This window comes from Cotesia glomerata, linkage group LG10, assembly GCF_020080835.1.
Source record: "Cotesia glomerata isolate CgM1 linkage group LG10, MPM_Cglom_v2.3, whole genome shotgun sequence".
NCBI classification, from domain to species: Eukaryota; Metazoa; Arthropoda; class Insecta; order Hymenoptera; family Braconidae; genus Cotesia; species Cotesia glomerata.
The window spans coordinates 9194431-9219650 of NC_058167.1; the positions used below are offsets into that span (position 1 = coordinate 9194431).

Below are 25220 nucleotides of genomic sequence, written 5' to 3' on the forward strand. Positions count from 1 at the left end.
ATTGCTAATATGTAAAAAGTATAAAATACAGTCGCTAAATTTCTAATACAAGCAACGTTAATATTTACCAAGTAAAATAGTAAATTTTAAACGCAACGCTAAAAATCAAACTATAATTATTGATTTGCTTAGACTGGTGAAATATATATTTTAAAAGTAGAATTTTTACTGTTTCAAATGTTAAATTCTCTTAGATAGAGACCCCTTTCTCCTCATAGAATGGACTATATATTGAAACGAATTTTATTTTTTAAAAATCATCTGAAACAATTTATTTCGACGATTAAATATGAAAATACGAACAGCCGGATTTTTATTTCCGTATTTTAGATGGCTAAATCGAGATTGAAACATACTATCGTTCACATATTTATATCTAATTAGGGTTGTGCTTATTTTAGGTTATTTTGAGGTTCCATCACAATTTTTAGGTTAATTTTCGTTCCATCTGTTCCATTAATGGAACGCTTCAGTGAAATTTTAATGCATTGATCTATTGATAGGATTAAAAAATTTGGAACGAATTATTTTGAAATGTTTCTTGTAAATATTATATTAATTCAAATGATAAATTTGCAAAATATTAAAAATTATCTAAAAAAATTTAGACCGGAAAAAAATTTTGGCACAACACAATTTGAGTTAAAGGAAGTAATAACAATTTGTACATAAAAATGAAGATGTATTTATATATAAATTATTATTTCTGTTTTTATTTGACATTGAATAAAAAATGTAATTAGTTAATATATAAATATATTTACGATGTAATTATTCGTATGAGTGTTGTAAAAAATAGCGACTAAAAATATCGATAATTGTAAATTTAAATCGTTTGCCATTTAGTTATTACGTGAAACAAATCGCTCGTGTAGAGGATAACTATAGAAATAATTGGTAATTGATATAAATGATAATAAAAATAAATCTAACGGTGCCCAGTCAGCATCCAAGTCAGAAAGATTTCAGTGTTATGTAAAGAAATTTTTCTTTACATATTTATTAACTATAAAAATCGAGTATAATATTTATTAATAAAAAAAAAAATCGAGTATGATTTTATTTAAATTTTAACGATTGTAAAAGATAATTCGAGTGCGGTCATTAAGTGTCTCGTTCGATTTTTACAAAAGGCCCAGGGAAATTTCCGTAATTAGTCTGGAGCCCAGGTATATTTAAGAGATTAAATAGATCAATGGGAGTTTTGTTATACTTAAGCTAACTCACTTAAACTCAAAATAAGAAATACTTAAAGATAAAGAACATTAGATAAAAAGATTTATTTTAAACCAAAAGATTTTAGAATAATTTAATTACAAAATTTTAGTTTTGAGACAAATATCGAAATAAATTTTAATAATGCAATTTCCAAAATAATTTTTAGTCAACAAAAATTAAATATGAAATGAGAAACAAATAAAAAAAATAGAACTTGAAAGTTAAATAATTTAAAATAAACAAATTTTAAACAATTGAATTCTAAAATAATACAACAAATTTATAAAACAATAAAACAGAAATATTTCTTCAAATAAATAATTAAATTCAAAGAAACGTAAGAAATGTTAGATTCGAGTACATATTTATTCATATGATTTTAATAAATAAATTAATGTAGACAGTACAAATGTATGTCTTTGTCTATGCGTAAATGCGCTTACGTATACACAAACACATAGATGAATAATAGAACATAAGAGTAAGTGAGAAAGCATGTTGCACTCTGATCCAAGTACAGGGACTCATGCAACATTTTTAGACAAATTTAAGAGAGGGTAAGGGCCCAAGAAAATAGACACATAATTGGACATTTGTTTTCCCCAATGAGTGGAAATTAGTAACGCCCTAAAATTCGACACCTTGCAATTGTCACCAAAAAATCTCTCTCGTTGTCCTGACGTCCTAGTGTTAACATCGTACATAGTTTAAATAAGTCTCAATAGACCACGTGTAAATCTTTTGTATAGAAAGTAAATCATTTGTAAAGGTAAAGTAAAATCGTAAAGTGAAACCAACTAAATCAAATTAAATCCACAAGGTTCATCAATTTTCATCAGGTATATTTTAAATTATTAATATTTGTGAATTTAGTAATATTGTAAAATCGTTATATGAAAGAAAAGTTAACTTCAATCACTGTGTAATAATTGTAATAATTGTAAACTTAACTAATGATATTAATTTTGGACTTAAACAATATATGTATTAAAATTATTCAACTAAGGTAAAAGCTTAATATATGATCATGTACCAGTATATTATCACTCCATGTATTTGTATATCTATATTCACAAATATAGGTATACAAATACATGGAGTGATCATATACTGGAACATGATCATTGAGGCTTTATCAATTTATTCAAACAAACCTATCATTCTCAATAAATTAAACTCGGAAGTTCCCGGTCTATATTAGCCTAACACGCTAGGACCAAATACTTAAACACATTAAATATTTTAAATGTAAAATTAATTAATTATCCTAAATTAAATATTTTTTACATAACATCAGTATGAAGTCTTTTAAAAAACTTCTTATAGAAAGTCCTAATGTGACGTCTTAAGGAGCTCTTTTTTACGAAGGTCAGAACTAAGAGCTCTTAATGAACTCATAAGTTTGGAGTCAATTTTCTGACATCTAACTGAGTCCCTTTTTTGGACTTCTTTTTGAGTTACGTATAATGAGCTTATAGACATTATAAACAAAAACACAAATTTCTTTTTAATATAAAGCTGTCAAAATCTTATTCATTTTTCATTTATTACTTTCCTGATTGAGAAATTAAATTAAAAATGATTAAAAATACTTCGAATTAAATGATTTAAAATAATTTGAATAGATTAATATATAGATATACACTTGGCATAGGTTAACTCATTTCTTTTAATCCAGGTTAATTAAATTTTTCAAAAATTTTAAATTATATTATGAAGTAATAGGCAATAATGTTAAAATCTAGTTCGTAATCGAACTAATTTAGATAAAATAATAAAATTGGATTCTAATCTGAAAAAATTATGTGAACTTTCTACATTTAAGGAGTACTTTGCATGTATCAGTTTTAAACATTTTATTCGAATTTAACGATATCTTATAACTATATACTTATTAATTATTGTTGAATTTTTAATATTCATTAATTTATCTATTAGATTTTATGTTGTGAAAAGTAAACAAAATTTATATAGACTATTTAAAAAAATATTACAGGTAGACTTTTGAATATTTTTTAGTATATAAATATTCGTAAAAGTTACTTTTTCTCTATCGATACACAGTATCAAATAGAATAAATAATATAGACGGTCATTGCGATTTTCACTTTCTCTCTTTAAACCGACAATATTAGGTCTAACTAAAATAATAAACATTCGAAATCAGCATCGGTGCTTCATGAAACTCTGAATTATTTTCCATAATTTACTTTTATTATTATTATTATTATTACTATTATTATTATTATTAATATTATTTTTGTTGTGTTCTTATTATTGTTATCATTATAATAGCGTATAGAGATCAAAAATCATTCATTTGTGCGAGTTCAGAAAAAAGAGCTCTTTAAGAGCTCGTTTTGATGAGTTCTTAAAGTCTACAATAAGCGGCGCATTCGACCTCTTCAGAAGGTCTTAAAGACGTCTTTTAGACGTAGACTCTGACGTCCAAATCAGAAATCTCAGCTCATTCAGAATAACTTAATACGTCATTTTGCTATCTGGGTGGGGATGTGGAGATTAAATATAGAATGTATAATATTAGCGTCAAGTTAAATGTAAGAAATAAGTAAAGATATGTAAATGCGATTGATGATATAGAGATCGTACTGATTAAAATTTGTGATGAGAGTTAAAATAGAGTTGTGAAGAGAACAAATGTTTGTCGGCAAGATAAGATGTGTTCACAAATTTAACCAACAGACTACGAATCTTTATATTATTATCTAGTCATCAAGTGATAATAAAAGAAAATTTATCATAATTTACAGGTAGTTTGTTGATTCTTTTATTATTTTTATATTATATTTTGTACTTTTTAGTTTCAGTGATTTACTGTCGACATGTTTGATATTCAACGGGAAAGTCCAGATGAATTTATGTTACCTTAAGAAGGATAGTTTTTCAACTGCCAGCCCTTTAGAATTCTTCATTACCTACAGCGTCAATACAATTTTATCAAGAGCTAGATTAAGGTCGGATTTTTAAATAATATATTTATAAAAAAATAAGTATCGAATGAATAAAAATTTATTTATATCGAGCAATTGAGAAAAAACGAATTAACAAAAAAATGAATTAATTTCTGCAGACAAGACAGAGCCTAAGTATGTCAATTTATGCAATTCTACATTATTAATTATATTATTAAAATAAAATCAATTCTTTAGAAAGAATTGAGGTACATTTGGACTTCGCTGCATTTTTTAACTTACATTTTCTTTATTGAAACTTGGAACTAATATTATCACAAATAAAAATATTTCAAAAAAATAACAGCTTAAATTTAACGAGCGATAATTATTGTTATCTGATGTAACTTTAACTTTTGTTATTGATTAACTCACGGAGGCGTGACACGGTAGGAAAAACAAAAAATCATTAACATAAAAATCCAAGTTATGCGTGGAAATTAGTTTTGTAACTTACATACACTTTACAGATCCTAAAATAAATCTTATAAAATATTTATAAAAATTAATTATAAACTACTTAAAATACTTTTCAGGATTTTGTGCTGTTGTATTTATAGATCTTGACTATTCCGGTCTCTCCTGCATAGACAAAGATATTTTGAATTTATCTTATTCTATTTTAGGTATGTAGAAGTCAAACGTTCAATTAATACTTAGCCTCCAGGGACTTTAAATACCAGAAATGTTATCTACGCTGGTAATCAACTTTTTCGAAAGAAGAAACAATAACAGTTCTGTAAAAATAATTAAATTTTTTTTTAAATCTGATAAAATTGTTTAAAAATTCTTTAAGTTTTTTAACATTATCTAAAATAAATTGATAATACATTGATTGGTTTTAAAATACGAAAAGTAACATTGTTTTTTTTATTTTTTTTTATTTTTATGAAATTTTTTTAATATTTTGTAATAAATCTTAAAATTTTCCATCCTTCAATTATCTTATGAATTTTTAAATTAAAATTAATTCTTTCTAACAAATCAAAAAAATCTAACATCTAGCGTCTAAAATTATCCCACAAGTTTATTGATCAGGTTGCCCCCATCTTATGGGTGATCATGAATTATTGTTAAACCGAACAAACTATTCTTTCCTTGGGTATAAACCAAATTTTTCACCGGTCAATCGCGCTTGGGATCCTAAGCGCAACAATACGTGAAATGACGAATTCCGTGGTGTTCCCCTTCTACAATGCAGTTGAGGGGGAGGGTTTCCAGTTGTTCGATTTCCAAAATACTACTCATTTCCGGACAGTCGCTTTCGGCGTTTTATACGAATAACACACCTGGTTTTTAGACCATAATTTACCGAGTTTGTTAAAATTAAGATGATTCAATTTCACTATTTTCAATTTGTTATTTATAAAAGTTGACGTCAACAAAGTTTATAAAAAAATTTTGACGACTTTGTAAATACTGCGTTATAAAATTATTAAAATTGCAGTTTTTTATACAAAACATAAAATAAATTTAAAAAAATTATTACTACGTTCAATTTTGTAAAAGTAAATCAAATTTGAAAAAATGTGCGCGTTAGTGTGTTTGCCGAAACCAATCGCAGTGAGTTATAGTGAAATTTCACGCCATCTGGAATTAGCGGTTGAAAATGGCGAAATCGGTAAAATGGAGCAGCTGATCAATTCAATTGCGGATGAGTTTCCAGTTCCGACAATTTTCAATGGGTACTCATTACTCTGCAAGGCAATTGAGTATTCACAGTCAGAAGCCGCTGAACTTCTCCTCAATTACATCGTAAATAAAGAGAATAAAGCTCCTTTCTATACCGCTCTTCACTATGCAGTTTTGGACAATAATCTTGACATCACAAGACTGATTGCTCAAAGAGGTGCGAATCTTAATTCAAAGGCGTGTATCATCAGTGATCAAATAAACACCGAAACTTACACGGACCGATACGCGACTATTTTTTACCGTTTGTCTGAAAAATGCTCGCGAGCTTCGGACAAAATAATTATTCAGCAATGCACGCCTTTACACTTAGCTTTCAAGAACGAAAGCTCCGAAATGATTGAATTATTAATTTTTCATGGTGCGAAAGCGACGGCTGCGGGTTTAGCAGAAAATTTCCCGATGGATATCGCCATCAAAAAAAACAATATTCAGGCTATGAAGTTATTGTTAAATCCAGAAAATAGTCAATTTATTCTGGATAAATTTAAAGAACCTGAGTATTCTCATGGGTATTTTCAATACATTAGTCGAGAAATTAAAGCAGGAATTTTGACGCAGGCGATTTCTAATAAAGATTCGGAGCAGGCGATCAAGCTGATCGACAGTGGCGTGGACGTCGATGCAGATCACAGAAAAATAGCGTTTACTCTTCTCATCGATGCAATTCTTTGCGAAAATTTAACTGTGGTCAAACATTTGCTTCGTAAAGGCGTTGAGGTCAATTCGATGACCAAAGATGGTTCAACAGCAATGCATTATTTGTTTGCGAAGTCATTTTACGATGAAAACGGAGAAGACATTACCATTCAAATCGCGGAGCTATTTCTGAGTCACAATGTCGATTTCAATCTCCGGGATAGCAAGGGAATGACTCCTCTGCATTTAGTGCCTTATGACGTCGAGAAGATTAGCTTTCTGCTGGAGAACGGTGCAGATATTAACATCGCGACAGACAGTGGTTTTACATCTTTTGAGGAAACCCTGCTAGAAATTCAGGAGGCCTCGGACATAAATAGATCATGGATGTATGATGACGAGTATCATGCTCGTCTTCGAAGTGTCGTCGAAGTTTTCATAAAACATATCGTGAAGATGATTTCGAGAAATCAGCCAGTTTCTTCGAATAATCTGAAAGGGTTAGAAGATCACAATTCGTTGGTTGACTTCAGAGATAGATGTTTCAGCGAAGCTGCAGATATGAGGTCAGTCAAAGCGGGTCAATTCTTCACCCTTTTTAACTTTTGGGTATGGGGTGATCTTCATCACTTAGCTCAACATGTGTGCAATAGCGACTTTATTGATTTTGTGACGAACTCGGAAAAGTGCGATCAAAGGTTTCCGATCTATTCTGCTGATCTCAAGCATAAATTGAACAAGTGCTTGACTCGGAAATATCTTTTAAATTGGAAAAGCAATTTAATTGCTAAATTGTGAAACAATTTCAAAGTAATTTTCTGTTTTGATATTATAATATAAAATAATATATGTATTTATTTATAACTATGAAATAGTTATAATTTGTTAATTAGAGTTTAAAAATTTTATCAATTGTATATAAATATATAAAGTAATATATGTGTATAAATTAATTGTAAGTAAATTTTGTTAATGTTGGATAAATAAAAAAATTATAACTCATACAATAATCGTTCACAAAAATATTTGTTATTTTAAAAAAATATATTCCATGTAATTTTAAGTTTTGTTCAATATGTTTGTTTTTTTTTTCTACACTTTATTTTTTATTTTCCTTTTCAGATATCCGAAATATTTTAAGCTGCACCCAGATAACTATTTTTCCAACACCTCGGGTGACTTTTAACTTACCTTAATTTATGTTATTTTAATGTCTATTACCTGTGTACTTTACTAGACAATAGTTTTACTGGCATTTGACTTCTACTATTGTTATTATCATCATCATAATGGGAGGTAAGTCTCCAATCTTAGTCAGGTAGGTATGGTATGCCCCAAACAGAGAAAATATATTTTTAAAAAAATATTCTTGTTTTAAAATAATTAAGTAAATTTAATTGAATTTTCAAAAAAATTTTTTTTTATCGAACATTAGTAACTCAAAGATTAGATTAAAAAAAAATTTTTTTTTTGTTAATGAATAAACTGATTTTAAAAATAGACCCTCTTGAATTTATGTATCGTCATAGTGACTGAAAAAACCGACCAATATATCTTTTAATGGTAGGCAAGTGGAAACTTATTTACCAGTTTTTATTCTTTTTTATTCATGACCATGAAAACCCAACAAAGGTATAACTTTTCACACCTGCATCAAATGTTTACCGAGTCAACAATTCAAAATTTAACAATTCCTATAAAAAGTGTTAATTTATTTATTTAATCATTCGAACGCCAATCGGCATTATACAACAATAAGTACATTTTTTTAATTATAAGATATGAATTATAAATTTAAAAATTCTGAAATTTTGGCTCGAAAATTGCACAGAAATAAGTTTATTTGACGATGCCTAGAAAAAATTAAATAAATTAACAGTGTTAATAATATTGCGAAATATTTTTTTTGAGATTAGAGCGGTAAAAAGTTTACAGGGTCATGCAGGGAGTTCACCAGGCTGGAGATTCTGTTACTTGGTCCATTTATCACTTGGTAGTTCAATTTTTGAACACGCGTACTTCTAAGTGTCCTCTATACGAATAATTTTTTTTCACTAGTCCTTGCGGTGCTAATTTTCGAAATATTCGTAATAATAAATCGTACATCTAACATGAGTTCCCTATCCTGACCGTAATTAGAGTGAACATTTTATTGAATAACAACCATACATTTTTTAGAATTTTTTTTGAAAAACTGAGAATATTTATTTCAAGTTATAACAAATAGTTTTTATCAAAAATAACAAAAAACGAAGGGTATTCATTTTTTATAAAAAATGTTTGAAGTTAGCGACTTTCGATATTTTACGTGAGAAGAAATAAGTGAGCGATAGACTGTAAAGATGGACGGTGGAGTTCTTAAGATGGTCCACCTTTACAAGCGCGGAATGTGTGTTTTCCATACATGCTTGTAAATTTAAATAAAATTAATTTAATAAAAATATTAATTAAAAAAAAAAAAAAATTAATTAAAAAATATTTTAAACAAAATAAAATTAGAAAAAAAATTAAACTAGTCTGTAAAGAGAGGCAGCACTAGTGCGTGAGAAAGAAACCAACAGCCATAACTTATTACAATGCTTTCAAGGCATTTTAGACGTCTGGTGCATCAATGAGATCGTTGAAAATTTATAATTTATAAAATAAATAAAAAATTTTTTATTTGTTATAATAAATTATATTTTATTAACATATTTACTTATAAATATACACATTATACATATATACACCTAAAATTAACTGAATTCATTTTTACTCCGTAATGATATATGGAATTGAAAGATAATTTTTAATTATTTATATACATATGATATATATTTTTTTTGTTTATTATTTTCATTAAAAATAGGTCTTTAGTATGAAAATATTTCATTGTAGTTTTAACAATCAACAAATTGTGAACATTCATAATTAAAATTTATACATGTACATTAGACTGCGTCAGAATAAAAAAACTCTTATTTTTTCTAAGTCAATACATCTAAAAAGTTTCTTTGTCAGACAAAAAAAAACTTCCTCAAAGATGAGCTTGATATCTTGAAAATTGCGAGCTGGCGCATGGGGGGGGGGGGGGGGAGGCATCAAATACACCTGTCAATAAAGATATTAATTTATAATCTATCATATTTCTACTTTCTTTTGAGAAAAGATCTTAATTTAATTAAATAAATTTAAAATTATAAATATAGGGGAACCTGGGGCACGAAGGCCCCCCTGGGGCACGAAGGCCCCCCTGGGGCACGACGGCCCCCCTCAAAAATTAATTCTTAAAATTTTTTTTTAATTTCCGTCAAGTTATGACCTCAATAATATTTTTATGATATTTTGGGCCAATATGTGATATGTGGGGCATAACGGGCCACTCGAAAAAAAAAATGTCACGAAAAAATTATTTTTTTTTTTTTGAATTGTGATAAATTTAAAGAATTTTTTATTTTAGGCCTTTTTAGGTTAATTTTATTTATCTTGGGTAAAATGAATCAGAATGAATTCAATGGAACTGAAAAATTTAACAAAAAGTTGAATTATACAGCTTATAAAAACTTGAAAACAGTTTTTTTTAATTAAAACAGTAATTATTATATTTCTAGTTATTGACCACGGTATCCTCTGCACCAGGCAGAAAACCAATCTCAAAGTTTCATTTGAATTCCTCCCAGGATGTCTTACTCTAGGCAATTCATATTTTTAATTTTAATTTGATAAAAATATAGAAAAAAAAGGTCTGGTTCAAGATATTACGTATCTTAAAAGCTCAATCTGAAAACTCGTGATTTTAATCAAAATAAACTAATGTAACCAATTTATTGCTAAATATCTCTGTATTTTTTCTTGTACGTACGTAGGTAGGTTTAAAACCTCTAAGTGCAATAAAAGAAATTAATTATATTATTAATTATTATTTATTATAAATGTTTGATAATTAGGAAATCACATCGAGATAATTTAATGAATTTGTGATTATTCGCAATGATCACATACATATTCGTCAAAATAAGATTCGCCAATACCTGCGCAAAAATCATGAAACCATATTTATTAAAATTTTTACACTGAATCCATGACTGTGGATTCTGAGTAAAGTCCATTGCAATAAAAACAATGGCAATCATCATTTTTACATTTTAAATGTTTTTTTTTTCAAGTTTTTTGATTTCGATTTTATTTTTTTTTTTCTGTTTAACTGAGGTCTTTTTTTTTGCTTCATTTTGATTTTTTTCTTTGCGTTCTCGGCGATACTTAAGACTCGTAAGAATCGTGGTTTTTTCTCGACGACGTTTTCTGGGAGGAGAATCTCTAGATTTTGATGGTAATTGTTTCAGTGAAAAAAAATTTTTTTTATATGATTTTTTGGGGAGGGGGCCGTCGTACGAGGTACCCCAGAAAAAAAAAATTTTTTTTTTGATTTTTTCCAAAATTTTGACTGATTCATTCGAAATAGACGGAACATAAAAGAATTTGATGGTTAAAAGCCACAAAAAGGAAAAGTCGGCTTAAGGGGGCGGTCGTGCCCCAGGCTCCCCTATTATAAATTAACTCTAATTTTAAAAATAAAAAAAAATAGAAAAATGAAATAATAATCGTAAAATGCATAGAAAAAAATCTGTGTATTTTTTCAAATGATTATTTGTTCAATAATAAATTTATTTATTTGAAAATATCTGTCAGAATAAAAAATATTTCTCGTTTTTTTTTGTAATTTAAATATTTAATAAGTCTCATTTCATTAAAATAAATATTTATTTTCTTAAATTAACTTAGTTTCAACCTAAAATCATCGACACATAACAAGACAGATACATTCATAACAATCACAAGTAAGGTTAGGCATATAAACATAAGTAATAGAGTGAGCGCGACTACCGACTTTCGGACTTTCGGAATTTAGATATGATTGACAGACTGAATATAGATAAATTAAGTAATAGTATATTACACATCTAGGGCAGTAAAATAAGAAATGTCTCAGATCACATGTAATTGTTGTCCGAGGCGAAGCCGAGGTCAATAAACATGTGATCTGAGGCTTTCTTGTTTACTGCCCGTGGTGTGTATACTATTTTTCTCCTCGACGGAGGCGGAAAGCGGAATTTTCGTTTAGCGCAGCGGGAGGAAAATTGACGCTTTCCGCCCGGAGGTGAGAAAAGAATTTTACGAAATAAAATATTTTTTTTTTGCTCGACGGGCAGAAAGCGTCAACTTTCGGCCCGCTGCGCTAAACGAAAGTGTCACTTTCTGCCTTCGTCGAGCAAAAAAATAGTATACACTCGGCTTCACCTCGGCCGACAATTACATGTGATCTGAGACATTTCTTACTTTACTTCCCTAGGTGTGTAATATACTAATTGTCGGAAAACAAAAAAAAAAGTTATTTTTGACTTTTTATAATTTTCGTTTTTTAAAGCCCTGTAACTTTTTCCTATGCATTTTAGCGAAAAAATGAAAGAGACCTTTTTTGTAGAAAATTTAATTTCCTACATAATAACAAAAAGGAAATTTGAAAAAAAAGTTTTTTCACGATTTACAATAAAAATACAGAAAAAAGTTTTTTTTCAATGTATTTTAAATGGGAAAGGGGACCCCCCCCCCCCCATGCGCCAGCTCAATTGTCAAAATATCAAGCTCATCTTTTAGGAAGTTTTTTTTGGTCGAACAAAGAAACTTTTTAGATGAATTTACTCAAAAAAAAAAAAAAAAGTTTTTTTATTCTGACGCAGTCTAATGTACATACATACTTCATATGAAATATATAATATATAATAATAAGTACCGATGAGTGTCAGTCAGATTGTAGATATAAATCCAAATATATTTAAAATAAAAACAAACGATAAACTAAAAATCTTAACTATTAATATTAATTATTAATTAGCTTAATTATTGAATTTCAAAAGGCTCATCGTAAGTTCGTGTTTTCTTTAAAATACTCTTAGTAATCATAAGCTGTTCAGTTACTGTTTCTTCCACGTTTTTTTTATTCTTATTGAACGCCGACAAATGCTCGAATGTGTCTTCTAACGCGCGTCTCGTTTTCATAAGCCGTTTTTTCAGCACTCCATTTTCGGGCTTCAGCACTTCGACCTCGTCTAGACCTAGACAAAAAATAAAATTCATTAGATTCAATTTTTATAGATAAAAGTTGACGTCAACAAAGTTTATAAAAAAATTTTGACAAATTTGTAAAAACTGCGTTATAAAATTTTAAAATTGCAGTGTTTTTTATATAAAACATAAAATAACTTTAAAAAAATTATTATTTACATTCAAGTTTGTAAAAGTAAATCAAATTTTTAAAAATGTGCGCGTTAGTGTGTTTGCCGATACCAATCGCAGTGAGTTATAGTGAAATATCACGCCATCTGGAACTAGTGGTTGAAAATGGTGAAATCGGTAAAATGGAGCAGCTGATCAATTCAATTGCGGATGAGTTTCCAGTTCCGACAATTTTCAATGGGTACTCATTACTCTGCAAGGCAATTGAGTATTCACAGCCAGAAGCCGCCGAACTTCTTCTCAATTACATCGTAAGTAAAGAGAGTAAAGCTTCTTTCTATACCGCTCTTCACTATGCAGTTTTGGACAATAATCTTTACATTACAAGACTGATTGCTCAAAGAGGCGTGAATCTTAATTCAAAGGCGAGTATCATCAGTGATGAAATAAACGCTGAAACTTACACGGACCGATACGCGACTATTTTTTACCGTTTGTCTGAAAAATGCTCGCTAGCTTCGGACAAAACAATTCTTCGGCAATGCACGCCTTTACACTTAGCTTTCAAGAACGAAAGCTCCGAAATGATTGAATTATTAATTTTTCATGGTGCTAAAGCGACGGCTGCGGATTTAGCAGAAAATTTCCCGATGGATATCGCCATCAAAAAGAATAATATTCAAGCTATGAAGTTACTGTTAAATCCAGAAAATAGTCAATTTATTCTGGATAAATTTGAAGAACCTGAGTATTCTCATGGGTATTTTCAATACATTAGCCGAGAAATTAAAGCAGGAATTTTGATGCCGGCGATTTCAAATAATGATTCAGAGCTGGCGATCAAGTTGATCGACAGTGGCGTGGGCGTCGATGCAGATCACAGAAAAATAGCGTTTACTCTTCAGATCGATGCAATTCTTTGCGAAAATTTAACTGTGGTCAAGCATTTGCTTCGTAAAAGCGTTGAGGTCAATTCGATGACCAAAGATGGCTCAACAGCAATGCATTATTTGTTTGCGAAGTCATTTTTCGATGAAAACGGAGAAGACATTACCGTCCAAGTCGCAGAGTTATTTCTGAGTCATAATGTCGATTTCAATCTTCAGGATAGCAGGGGAATGACTCCTCTGCATTTAGTGTCTTATGACGTCGAGAAGATTAGCTTTCTGCTGGAGAACGGTGCAGATATTGACATCGCGACAGACATTTTGATATTTTACGTGAGAAGAAATAAGTGAGCGATAGACTGTAAAGATGGACGGTGATTTTCTTAAGATGGTCCACCTTTACAAGCATGGAATGTGAATGTTTTCCATACACGCTTGTTAATTAAATTAAAATTAATTTAAAAAAAAAATTAATTTAATAAAAATATTAATTAAAAAAAAAAAAGTTTGGAAAATCCAAAGGTGCACGACTCATAATGCTCATTTAATTATGAAATATAAAAAAAAAAAAAAAACTTAAGTCGTTCAAAATTAATTGCTGAAAAAACAGCTGTAGTAGGAAGGTACTGCACAAGCGCCCCTGGTGGAATAAAATGTACATAATATCTATAGATATAGATATATCACCATCCATGTTAATTTTACATTGATATATATAGATATACAGTCTTGTAGTTTTCGTTTTTTATTAATTGTAATTAAACGACACTGAATTAATTAACCATTCACATTCAGTGACCTACAATCGTCGATTAGAATTAAAAAAAAAAATTTAACTCAAATAATTGATTTTTTCACAAGTTACAGTGTTTCCGGGGTTTCATACATGACGGACAGGAAAATTTTTTGACCTATTTTGATGTTTTTTTCCGTTTCTATTGCAGTAAATCAATTTTTAGAAAGTATGGAATTAATCTCCATTAAATTATCTCGACAATAGTATGCAAAATATCTTGATTCCGTGAACTAACAAGGCTATAATACTAAAAATAGTTGCTAAAATGAGGCGAAAAAAATTTTTCGATCGTAAAGCACTCTCTGATGCTTCGCATCATGAGTCGTGCAAAAATTAATTAAAAAATATCTTAAACAAAATAAAATTTGTTTTAAGCCGTAAGATAGACGACGGAGTTTTTAAGATGGTCCACCTTTACAAGCATGGAATGTGTGTTTTCCATACATGCTAGTAACTTTAAATAAAATTAATTTGAAAAAAAAAAATTAATTTAATAAAAATATTAATTCAAAAAAAAAAAAAATTAATTAAAAAATATTTTAAACAAAATAAAATTAAAAAAAAAATTAAACTACACGGAAATAACGAGATTTAACTGGTTTCCATGTTGGACGGAACCTAGTTCCATCTATAGTGAAAAAAATTTACAAATGATTACTACTTCTATGTAGATTGTAGTAGGTACAGTTTTCATTTATTTCAGTTCAATCCGAGATGGGACTCAGAGCCATCTGAGATTTATTTGTCTTAGATGGTTGTCAGTACCACGCGCATGCTCGTTAGTCCCATCTTACATAGAAGTGGCGTCTATTTGGAATTTAACTAGAATCTATCTGCACATAGTACCTATTTTTACATTACCATTTTCAAGTGCATTTTGCAATCAAATATATATTAATAATATGAATGAATAATAAGTATATTATAATGAATAATACGGATTATAATTTTATTCCAAATCAAAAAACTAATCCTTAATAAGTTTAAAAAAAAAATTTAATTTAAAATTCAAAAATTAAAATTAAAATTAAAAAAAAATTTTAATTTCAGTATGGTACTATTTTTTAAAATTAGATGATGAATACCAATCTTCATCTTATTTTAAAAACTAGTACTATAATGAAATAAAATTTTTTTTTTAATTTTTTAATTTTAAATTAAAAATTTTTTTTTTAAATATATTTTTTTTTAACTTATTAAGGATTAGTTTTTTAATTTGGAATAAAATTATAATCCGTATTATTCATTATAATATACTTATTATTCATTCATATTATTAATATATATTTGATTGCAAAATGCACTTGAAAATGGTAATGTAAAAATAGGTACTATGTGCAGATAGATTCTAGCTAAATTCTCAATGGACGCCACTTCTATGTAAGATGGGACTGACGAGCATGCCCGTGGTACTGACAACCATCTGAGACAATTAAATCTCAGATGGCTCTGAGCCCCATCTCGGATTGAACTGAAATAAACTAAAACGGTAACTACTACAATCTACATAGAAGTAGTAACCATTTGTAACTTTTTTTCACTATAGATGGAACTAGGTTCCGTCCAACATGGAAACCAGTTAAATCTCGATTTTTCCGTGTAGTCTGTAGAGAGAGGCAGCACTAGTGCGTGAGAAAGAAACCAATAGCCATAACTTATTAAAATGCCTTCAAGGCATTGTAGACGTCTGGTGCATCAATGAGATCGTTGAAAATTTAAAATTTACAAAATAAATAAAAAATTTTTTATTTGTTAAAGTAAATCATATTTTATTAACATATTTACTTATAAATATACACATTATACATATATACACCTAAAATTAGCTGAATTAATTTTTACACTGTAAAGATATACAAAATTAAAAGATCATTTTTACTTATTTATAATATACTTATGATATATATTTTTTTTGTTTATTGTTTTTATTAAAAAAATGTCTTTAGTATGAAAATATTTCATTTTAGCTTTAACAATCAACAAATTGTGAACATTCGTAATTAAAATTTATAGATGTACATTCATACTTCATATGTAATATATAATATATAATAATAAGTACCGATGAGTGTCAGTCAGATTGTAAATATAGGGGTTGGTGGGGCAGAGCGGCACCCTTAAGCCGGTTTTTCCTTTTTGTGACTTTTAACCATCAAATTCCTTTATTTTCCGTCTATTTCGAATGAATTACTCGAAATTTTACCAAAAATCGAAAAAAAAAATTTTTTTTCACTGAAGCCGTTACCACCAAATCTAGAGATTCTCCTATCAGAAAACGTCGTCGATGGAAAAAGACGATTCTTACGAGTCTTGAGTACCGCCGAGAACTCAAAGAAAAAGAAAATGAAAATGAAAGAAAAAAAAGTCCTCAGTTAAACAAAAAAAAAAAAAAATTAAATTAAAACCAAAAAATTTGAAAAAAAAAAAACCATTCAAAATATAAAAAAAGACCATTCGGCAGTCGAAATGGAAGTAGATTTCATAATAAGTGTAAAAATCCAAAAATTACTGCAATCGGAAACGACCGCGGCTTGTCACCACGATAGCGTCGCCAATTTACAATGGATCTTTATCAAACTCAACATACTTATTCTACAGATAGATACCGAGGTCAAGTTCGAAGATGAGCTTAATCGGTCAAGTAATTTAGAAATGCCATGATTTTTCAAACTTAACATACTTCATTGACAATTATGATATTTCATTGATAACAATTTTTTAATAAAATATTTGTTTCACTGAGATGTAATTAAGAAAGAATGTGACATTTACAGACAAAGTATTCTGTCATAATTTACTGAAAAATTACAATATTTTTTTAATGAGGAAACATTACCTTTTTCGATGACTTGTTCCAAAAATTTTCTTTCTTTTAATTAAAAATTACAGAGATATTAATTGTAAAAAATAAAAACTATACAATTCATTATTAAATATTATCAACTTAATTGAAAATAGTTTGTTCATATGAAAATAAAAATAAACTTTGTTCAAGAAAATTATTTATAAGAATATCCATGATCTTGTATTATTTTATTTTTAAATTCAAAAATGCTTGTTTGGATGTGCTCTAGCTGTTGTATTTCACACCTAAATTTTTGAGACTACACATATGATATAGTACTCAAATTGAAGCTTATTTAAAGAGCTTTCAGATGTATTTTACAGAATTTCAATAAGTTATCCCATTCAAAAGTTATTCGAGTAAGAAAGTGAAGAAATATGAATTTTTATGATTTTGAAAATTTTGAAATCATGGCATTTCTAAATTACTTGACCGATTAAGCTCATCTTCGAACTTGACTTCAGTATCTATCTGTAGAATAAGTATGTTGAGTTTGGTAAAGATCCATTGTAAATTGACGACGCTATCGTGGTGACAAGCCGCGTTATATCGTATATACATATATATATATATACATACATATATAAACTTTTGAACCATATGTATTTTCTGACTCAGCTCGTCGAGTTAAGTCAGAATATATCAAAATTTTTCAAAAGTTTTGTCATGAGGACCATTGCAATAGTTAGATTTCTATGAAATCTACTAAAAAAGGATAATTGCTATTATCTTTATTGCAATGGACTTTACTCAGAATCCACAGAGTCATGGATTCAGAGTAAAACTTGCAATAAATGGTCTCACAATTCTTGCGCAGGTATTGGCGAAGATTATTCTGACGAATATGTCTGTGATCATTGCGGATAATCGTATATTCATTAAATTATCTCAATGTGATTTCCTAATTATCGAACATTTATGTTTCATGTTTTATTCAAAAAGTTTAATTTTTGTCAATGTTTAATAAAAAAATTATTATAAATTTTATTGGTAAGCTGTTAAGTAGTTTTAAATAGATAATAATTGATAATATAATTAATTCCTTTTATTGCACTTAAAGGTTTTAAACCTATGTACAAGAAAAAAAATACAGAGATGTTTTTTAGCAATGAATTGGTTACATTAGTTTACATTGATTGAAATCACATATTGAGTTTTCAGATTGAGCTTTTAAAATACGTAATATCTCAAACCAGACCTTTTTTTTTTTTTTTCTATATTTTGATCTATTTAAAATTAAAAATATGAATCGTGTAGAGTATGACGTCCTTGGAGAAAGTCCTCGGCTTCGCCTCGGTTGACTATAACATGTGATCTGAGCCATTTCTTAATTTCCCTCCTTAAGGGTGAAATCTACTATTTTCGAAAATGGAAAAAAAAATTTTACCGAATTTATGAGAGGGGCTGTTATGCCCCAGCGGACCATCATGTGCCACTCTCTCCGGTATAGTTCAATTTTTTGTTAAATTTTTCGGGTCAATCAAATTTTTTCTAATTAATTTTACCCCAAATTCATCTAAAACAATTTATTTCGACGATTAAATATGAAAATGCGAACAGCCGGATTTTTATTTCCGTATTATAGCTGGCTAAATGAAGATTGAAACATACTATCGTTCGCATATTTATATCTAATTAGGGTGGTGCTTGTTTTATGTTATTTTGAGGTTCCATCACAATTTTTAGGTTAATTTTCGTTCCATCTGTTCCATTAATGGAACGCTCCAGTGAAATTTTAATGCATTGATCTATTGATAGGATTAAAAAATTTGGAATGAATTATTTTGAAATTATATCCAAAAAAAAAGAACCACTCTAATATACATCTACATATACATATATAAATATATTTAATAGATTTATATATTTATGTACAAGTTCCTTCCTAAATTAAATATTAACGTAGAGTCAAGGCCATTAAAAATTAATAATTAATTTTATTTAGAAGTGATATGAATTTTACAAATTATTCAAAAAAAAAATATTTAATAATAACGATACTAATAAATAATAATAATGTTAATGATTATTATAATTATAACAATAAATATCCTGGATTGTGTGCATAAATAATTGACGCTTGTGTAAAAGTAGATATTAATTTTAAAAAAAATTAACTTCTTAAAGTTTCTTGTAAATATTCTATTAATTTAAATGATAAATTTGCAAAATATTAAAAATTATCTAAAAAAATTTAGACCGGAAAAAAATTTTGGCACAACACAATTTGAGTTAAAGGAAGTAATAACAATTTGTACATAAAAATGAAGATGTATTTATATATAAATTATTATTTCTGTTTTTATTTGACATTAAATAAAAAATGTAATTAGTTAATATATAAATATATTTACGATGTAATTATTCGTATGAGTGTTGTAAAAAATAGCGACTAAAAATATCGATAATTGTAAATTTAAATCGTTTGCCATTTAGTTATTACGTGAAAAAAATCGCTCGTGTAGAGGATAACTATAGAAATAATTGGTAATTGATATAAATGATAATAAAAATAAATCTAACGGTGGGGATGTGGAGATTAAATATAGAATGTATAATATTAGCGTAAAGTTAAATGTACACTGAAAGAAAAGTGCATAGTTAACTGAATCATAACATCACAATTATGAAAATATAGTTTTCTGAATTTTTTTTTTGTAGTTACTCAAACTATGCATTAGTTTAAGTAACTATTGATAAATAGTTATATCGACTATATTTTAATAAATATGTTTATGTTATCGTGTTAATCGAACGGAAAAGATATTAGGTGACTGAAAGGTTTTTACGGACAACGTCTCAGATAGCTAAACTGGAAGAGCCCTTAGTTCGTAACCAAAAGATCCGGGTTCGATTCCCGGTCCGAGCTATCCGAATTATTTTTTCTGTTTTTTGAATTAAAGTTAATCAAGATGGCTATCAAGCTGATATTTAACTGAAAATAGTTTAAGTAACTATCTATTGGGGTTCAATATAATAAATAATGTTAGGTACAAGAACTGCAATTAAATAGTGGTGATGCTATTTAACTAAATTTTCCTAGTTCAGTTGACCATATTTTTCTCTCAGCCCGGGAAAAAATGATCAGGACTGATCAGACCTGTTCATATCTGATCAGGCCTGAAATTAGACCTGAGCAGACCTGTTCATATCTGATCAGGCCTGAAATTAGACCTGAGCAGGCCTGTTCATGTATGATCAGGCCTGAAATCATACCTGATCAGACCTGTTCATGCCTGTTCATGTCTGAAGCATTAAATACGCTCAGACCTGATCAGACCTGTTCATGCCTGCTCATGTCTGTTCATGTCTGTAGCGTTAAATACGTTCAGATCTGATCAGACCTGTTCATGCCTGCTCATGTCTGTTCATGTCTGAAGCCTTAAATACGCTCAGACCTGATCAGACCTGTCCATGTCTGATATCTAGCCAACACTGAGAGACAAATTTTATTTAATAGTAATGAAATTTTATTACTATTTAATAAAACGTTTATTTGGCTAATCCCAAATAAAAATTTATTAAATATTAATTAAATTTCCTTAAATACTAATAAAAAATTTTATTAAATACTAATAAATGTTTCTTAGTATGTAATGAATATTTATCTACATGTAATATAAAGAAAATTCATTAATCAACTAACTAACAAGTATTGATCAGTAATTAATTGAATAAATAATTAAGTAAAATTGAATTTTGTCGGAACTATATTTTGAAATACAAAGTCTACAACTGTTGTTATCCGAGTGGATGTTAATTTTTATGCACTTAAATTTAAAAATTTCACAAATGAATCGATAAGAGTTAGACATTATTTAATAAAATGAAAACAGAAGCAGAAAACCAGACAATGTAGGGACGCATTTGTTAAAAATAAAGACTATGATTTCATAAATTCAATCGAATATTTATTTATTTTTATTATTTAAAATCTCTACATGTGATTCGTCATGAAGTAAACAAATAGGTTAGGTTAGGATGTCTTGTTAAAAAATCTTAATACTATTTATTAAAAGACTTTACTGTGAAAATATATTTGAATATATTATAATTAATTGATGAATATTAATTTTTTTTTTTTTTGAGATTATTTCTTTTAATGACTTAATATTCGTATTAATGACAGCAAACGAAAGCGTCGTTCGTGGTTATTTTAATAAACACATATTAGTATTTAAGAAAATTTTATTAAATACTTATGAAATTTTATTAAATACCCTGGCGGTTTCGGTGACACGGTGATAGCACGGTCGAATGACGGTTGTTTCACGGTCGTTTCACCGTATAAAGTTCGTTCTTACCGAGCGATCTGTCAGTCAGCATCGGATACCGTTGTGAACGATATCTACTATAAATTTATTGAATATTTACGGTGCATACGCAAGTGAATCTACGACGTTATGACCGACACTGTACGCTCAATATACTGTCCAAATACGGTGATTTTACGCTACTATCACGGACAATAAAATAAAAAAAAATTTGCGGACAGTCTAGACCGAGACTCGAACCCGATTCATCTGGTCGCGCGCCCAAGACTCTACCAGCTAGGGTATCTAAGACACTGCACGAAACATTAGATTCAGTCACATCATAAGGTGTCAAAACCAAGTCATTTTTTTTTTCATTGCACAGATAAAAATAGCTTAAATAAAGTTATATTTTTTCCATGACTTCAAAATAATAATCGTAATAAATGATTCAAATTTTTGATGATTACGAAATTATTAATTTCGAAATTATGGTGAAATTATTAACTGTATAAAAAAAGATCTGGAAAAGAAATTGCTAAAAATTGAATTGTTAAAAAAAAATATCTCATAATAATAAACAGAATTACAATAATTTAATATTTTTTTTTAATTTTTCATCCCGATTAGTTACTGAAAATTTCTCATTTACCTATCTTTTTATACACTTTGAGTATTTTTAATGTAATAAAAAAAAAAATATAATCAGCACTTTTTCATTGTTGACTAGTAAAAAATTCCTGACTTACCGACATTATACGCTCGTTTCACGCTCGTTTCACGGTCGTTTCACTCACAGACTACTGTGCATCTACCACCGAGTTACGGTTTTTTGACAATTTATGTTTTCGAATGACTGTCAAACGACAGACGATCGATCGATGATCTACGATTTTCACTCAGGTAAAAAATCGGAGAAGTCAAGTAAAAATTTGGTTTTTCGAATAGTGAAGTATTATAACTATACAGAATAAAAATCATAAAGTAACAGTGAAAAACTTTCACAATGATACTCGTCGTTCACTGTCAAATGACGGCCGTTCGATAGTCAAGTGACGGTCATTCGACGATCATTTGTCGACACTGTGAATTTATGGTACATTCACCGTCGTTTCACGATCATTTTACCGTGACCACGAATCCGCCAGGGATACTAATATAATTTTATTTATATGAAATATAATTTTATTAATATTAACTAAATTTTTTTTCAAGTCCAAATAAACTGTTTTATTACTATTGAATAAAATTCTCTCTCAGTGTAGAACCATATGTTAATGGAGCGAAAAAAAATACATAGCCGTTCCGAATAAATCACTGTAATATATGATTAATTATTAATAATTAATAAATTAGGTATAGAACTCCGTTAACTATAAGGATAAATCATGTATAAAATTTGAATTACTTGAAGTAGCTCGAAAGATACTCTCAAGTTAAGATGAATCATTTGGTCAAGAGGTAAAGTGTCAGTCTGAAGAGCGCGAGGTGTACGGTTCGAATCCCCGTCGGCACCGATTTTTTTATGGACCTGATCGAGTCAGACATGAACAGATCTGATCAGACCTGAACATGCCTGGCCAGGTCTGATCAGACCCGGTCATTTTTCATACCTGATCAGACCTGAAGACTCATGCCTGTTCATGTCTGATCAGATCTGATCATTTTTTCCCGGGAGTGTATGAAATGAGTGAAGATATGTAAATGCGATTGATAATATGGAGATCGTGCTGATTAAAATTTGTGATGAAAGTTAAAATAGAGTTGTGAAGAGAAGAAATGTTTGTCGGCAAGATAAGATGTGTTCGCAAATTTAACCAACAGACTACGAATCTTTATATTATTATCTAGTCATCAAGTGATAATAAAAGAAAATTTATCATAATTTACAGGTAGTTTGTTGATTCTTTTATTATTTTTATATTATATTTTGTACTTTTTAGTTTCAGTGATTGGCTGTCGACATGTTTGAACTTCAACGGGAAAGTCCAGATGAATTTATATGTTACCTTAAGGAGGATAGTTTTTCTACTGCCAGCCCTTTAGAATTCTTCATTACCTACAGCGTCAATACAATTTTATCAAAAGCTAGATTCCGGTCGGATTTTTAAATATTATATTTATAAAAAAATAAGTATCGAATGAATAAAAATTTATTTATATCGAGCAAGTGAAAAAAAACGAATTAACAAAAAAATGAATTTATTTCTGCAGACAAGACAGATCCTAAGTATGTCAATTTTTGCAATTCTACATTATTGCAGCTTTAATTATATTATTAAAATAAAATCAATTCTTTAGAAAGAATTGAGGTCCCGGGAAAAAATGAATTTGCCTAATCATATATAGTTATATATAATCACTTATATATAATTAGACCTGAAAATTGGCCAGATCTAATCATATATAATTAGATATAATTATTTCTATAAAAATAAAAAAAATTCAACGTAAGCGGGGATCGAACCGGGGACCTGACGCTTTAAAGACTAACACGCTACCTGATTACCTACGAGACTTTCTGGAAAAGTAAAGCTTGAAATACCTACAACTAATGCAAATTGAATATATAATCGATTTATATAAGTTAAATTAATTAAGGTAGTTGTAGCGTGATAGGCATTTCAACAGAAAATTATGAAATTTTTTTTATTGAAAGATAAATATATTAATAATTCACTACCAAAATTTCAGATCAATTGACCGCACCGTTTTTGAGTAATTAATTTTCGAAATTGTATCTTTTACACGTAGAGGTATAGAGAGATGGTAAAGTTAGTATGAAATCTTCCATACCACTCGAGTGGGCCAAAGATTTCATACCAAAAATTTTGGAACGTATTTAGTGTGCGCGGTTGCAAAATATTTTACTTTTAATGAAATTCGTAAAATCTATTTACTAGGACTTTAAAAAAATTGAAATACACAATGACTCACACCAAGTACGTTCCAAAATTTTTTTCTTAATTTTCAAATTTATAACAAAATTTTTTTTAATTTCCGAAAATCATAAGTAATCATATCGGTTACATGGATTTTTTAATTTTTTTATTTTATATATTTTTGTAAAGAAAAAAACAAATTTTTTTTTCTTAATAGTCTTATGAACGTGGATTTGGCGCGATTTTTTTACAGTGAAACTGTTTTTGTGCGGATTTTAGTATTTTTTGTAATTATAATAAAAATTTACAATTGGTACCAACTTAAGTCTCGCGTTGGTTGCATTTTTTATAGCAAACTATCCCCTTGAAACTATAGTTTATGTAAAAATAATTCTAGCGCGGCCTGGCGGGTGTAGATGCAAGCTGTGAAATATCTTTTTTTAACTGTAGTTTCCCATCTAATGAAGGATTACCATGCATTCTCGAATTATTTAGTCTGTGGCAGATCACTTTACCCATCGAAAAAAAGTCAGGATCGAAATTTTTGCGTTGCTATAGTTTGTGCTGATTAAATTTAATAATTTCAAGTAGATTAATTGTTATAAGTGAATATAATTAATTGATATCAGTAAAATAAAGTATGAATTACTGTTATAATATAAAATTTAGGAAAAAAAAGTACCGTAGAATTAAATAAAATTTTGCAACCTCAAAATACCGTTCTGCTTACAGTAAACACAGTCGGTAGTCTGGCGCTCCGTATACAGCAGATTTGAACGGAACTTGGCGCCAGATTCTACCGAATCTGTGGATTTAAAAGATA

The 25220-nt window shown here is 28.7% G+C and overlaps 2 protein-coding genes and 1 long non-coding RNA gene across 3 annotated transcripts; all 3 read left to right on the forward strand.

Moving 5' to 3' along the window:
* The first annotated feature begins 5717 nt into the window (after positions 1 to 5717).
* On the forward strand, positions 5718 to 7319 carry LOC123273401 (putative ankyrin repeat protein RF_0381). The gene has a single exon (XM_044740800.1). It carries the CDS (start codon positions 5718 to 5720, stop codon positions 7317 to 7319), a length of 1602 nt encoding a protein of 533 aa, XP_044596735.1.
* Positions 7320 to 12817: 5498 nt separating this feature from the next.
* On the forward strand, positions 12818 to 13972 carry LOC123273402 (serine/threonine-protein phosphatase 6 regulatory ankyrin repeat subunit B-like). The gene has a single exon (XM_044740801.1). It carries the CDS (start codon positions 12818 to 12820, stop codon positions 13970 to 13972), a length of 1155 nt encoding a protein of 384 aa, XP_044596736.1.
* Positions 13973 to 19319: 5347 nt separating this feature from the next.
* LOC123272849 lies at positions 19320 to 23400 on the forward strand. The gene is made up of 2 exons (XR_006511181.1): positions 19320 to 19839; positions 23194 to 23400. It is a non-coding gene; the product is annotated as an uncharacterized LOC123272849 (long non-coding RNA).
* Positions 23401 to 25220: the final 1820 nt, after the last annotated feature.

Coding starts and splice junctions, on each gene's coding strand:
- LOC123273401 (XM_044740800.1), top strand. CDS start 5,718: ATGTGCGCGTTAGTGTGTTTGCCGAAACCAATCGCAGTGAGTTATAGT.
- LOC123273402 (XM_044740801.1), top strand. CDS start 12,818: ATGTGCGCGTTAGTGTGTTTGCCGATACCAATCGCAGTGAGTTATAGT.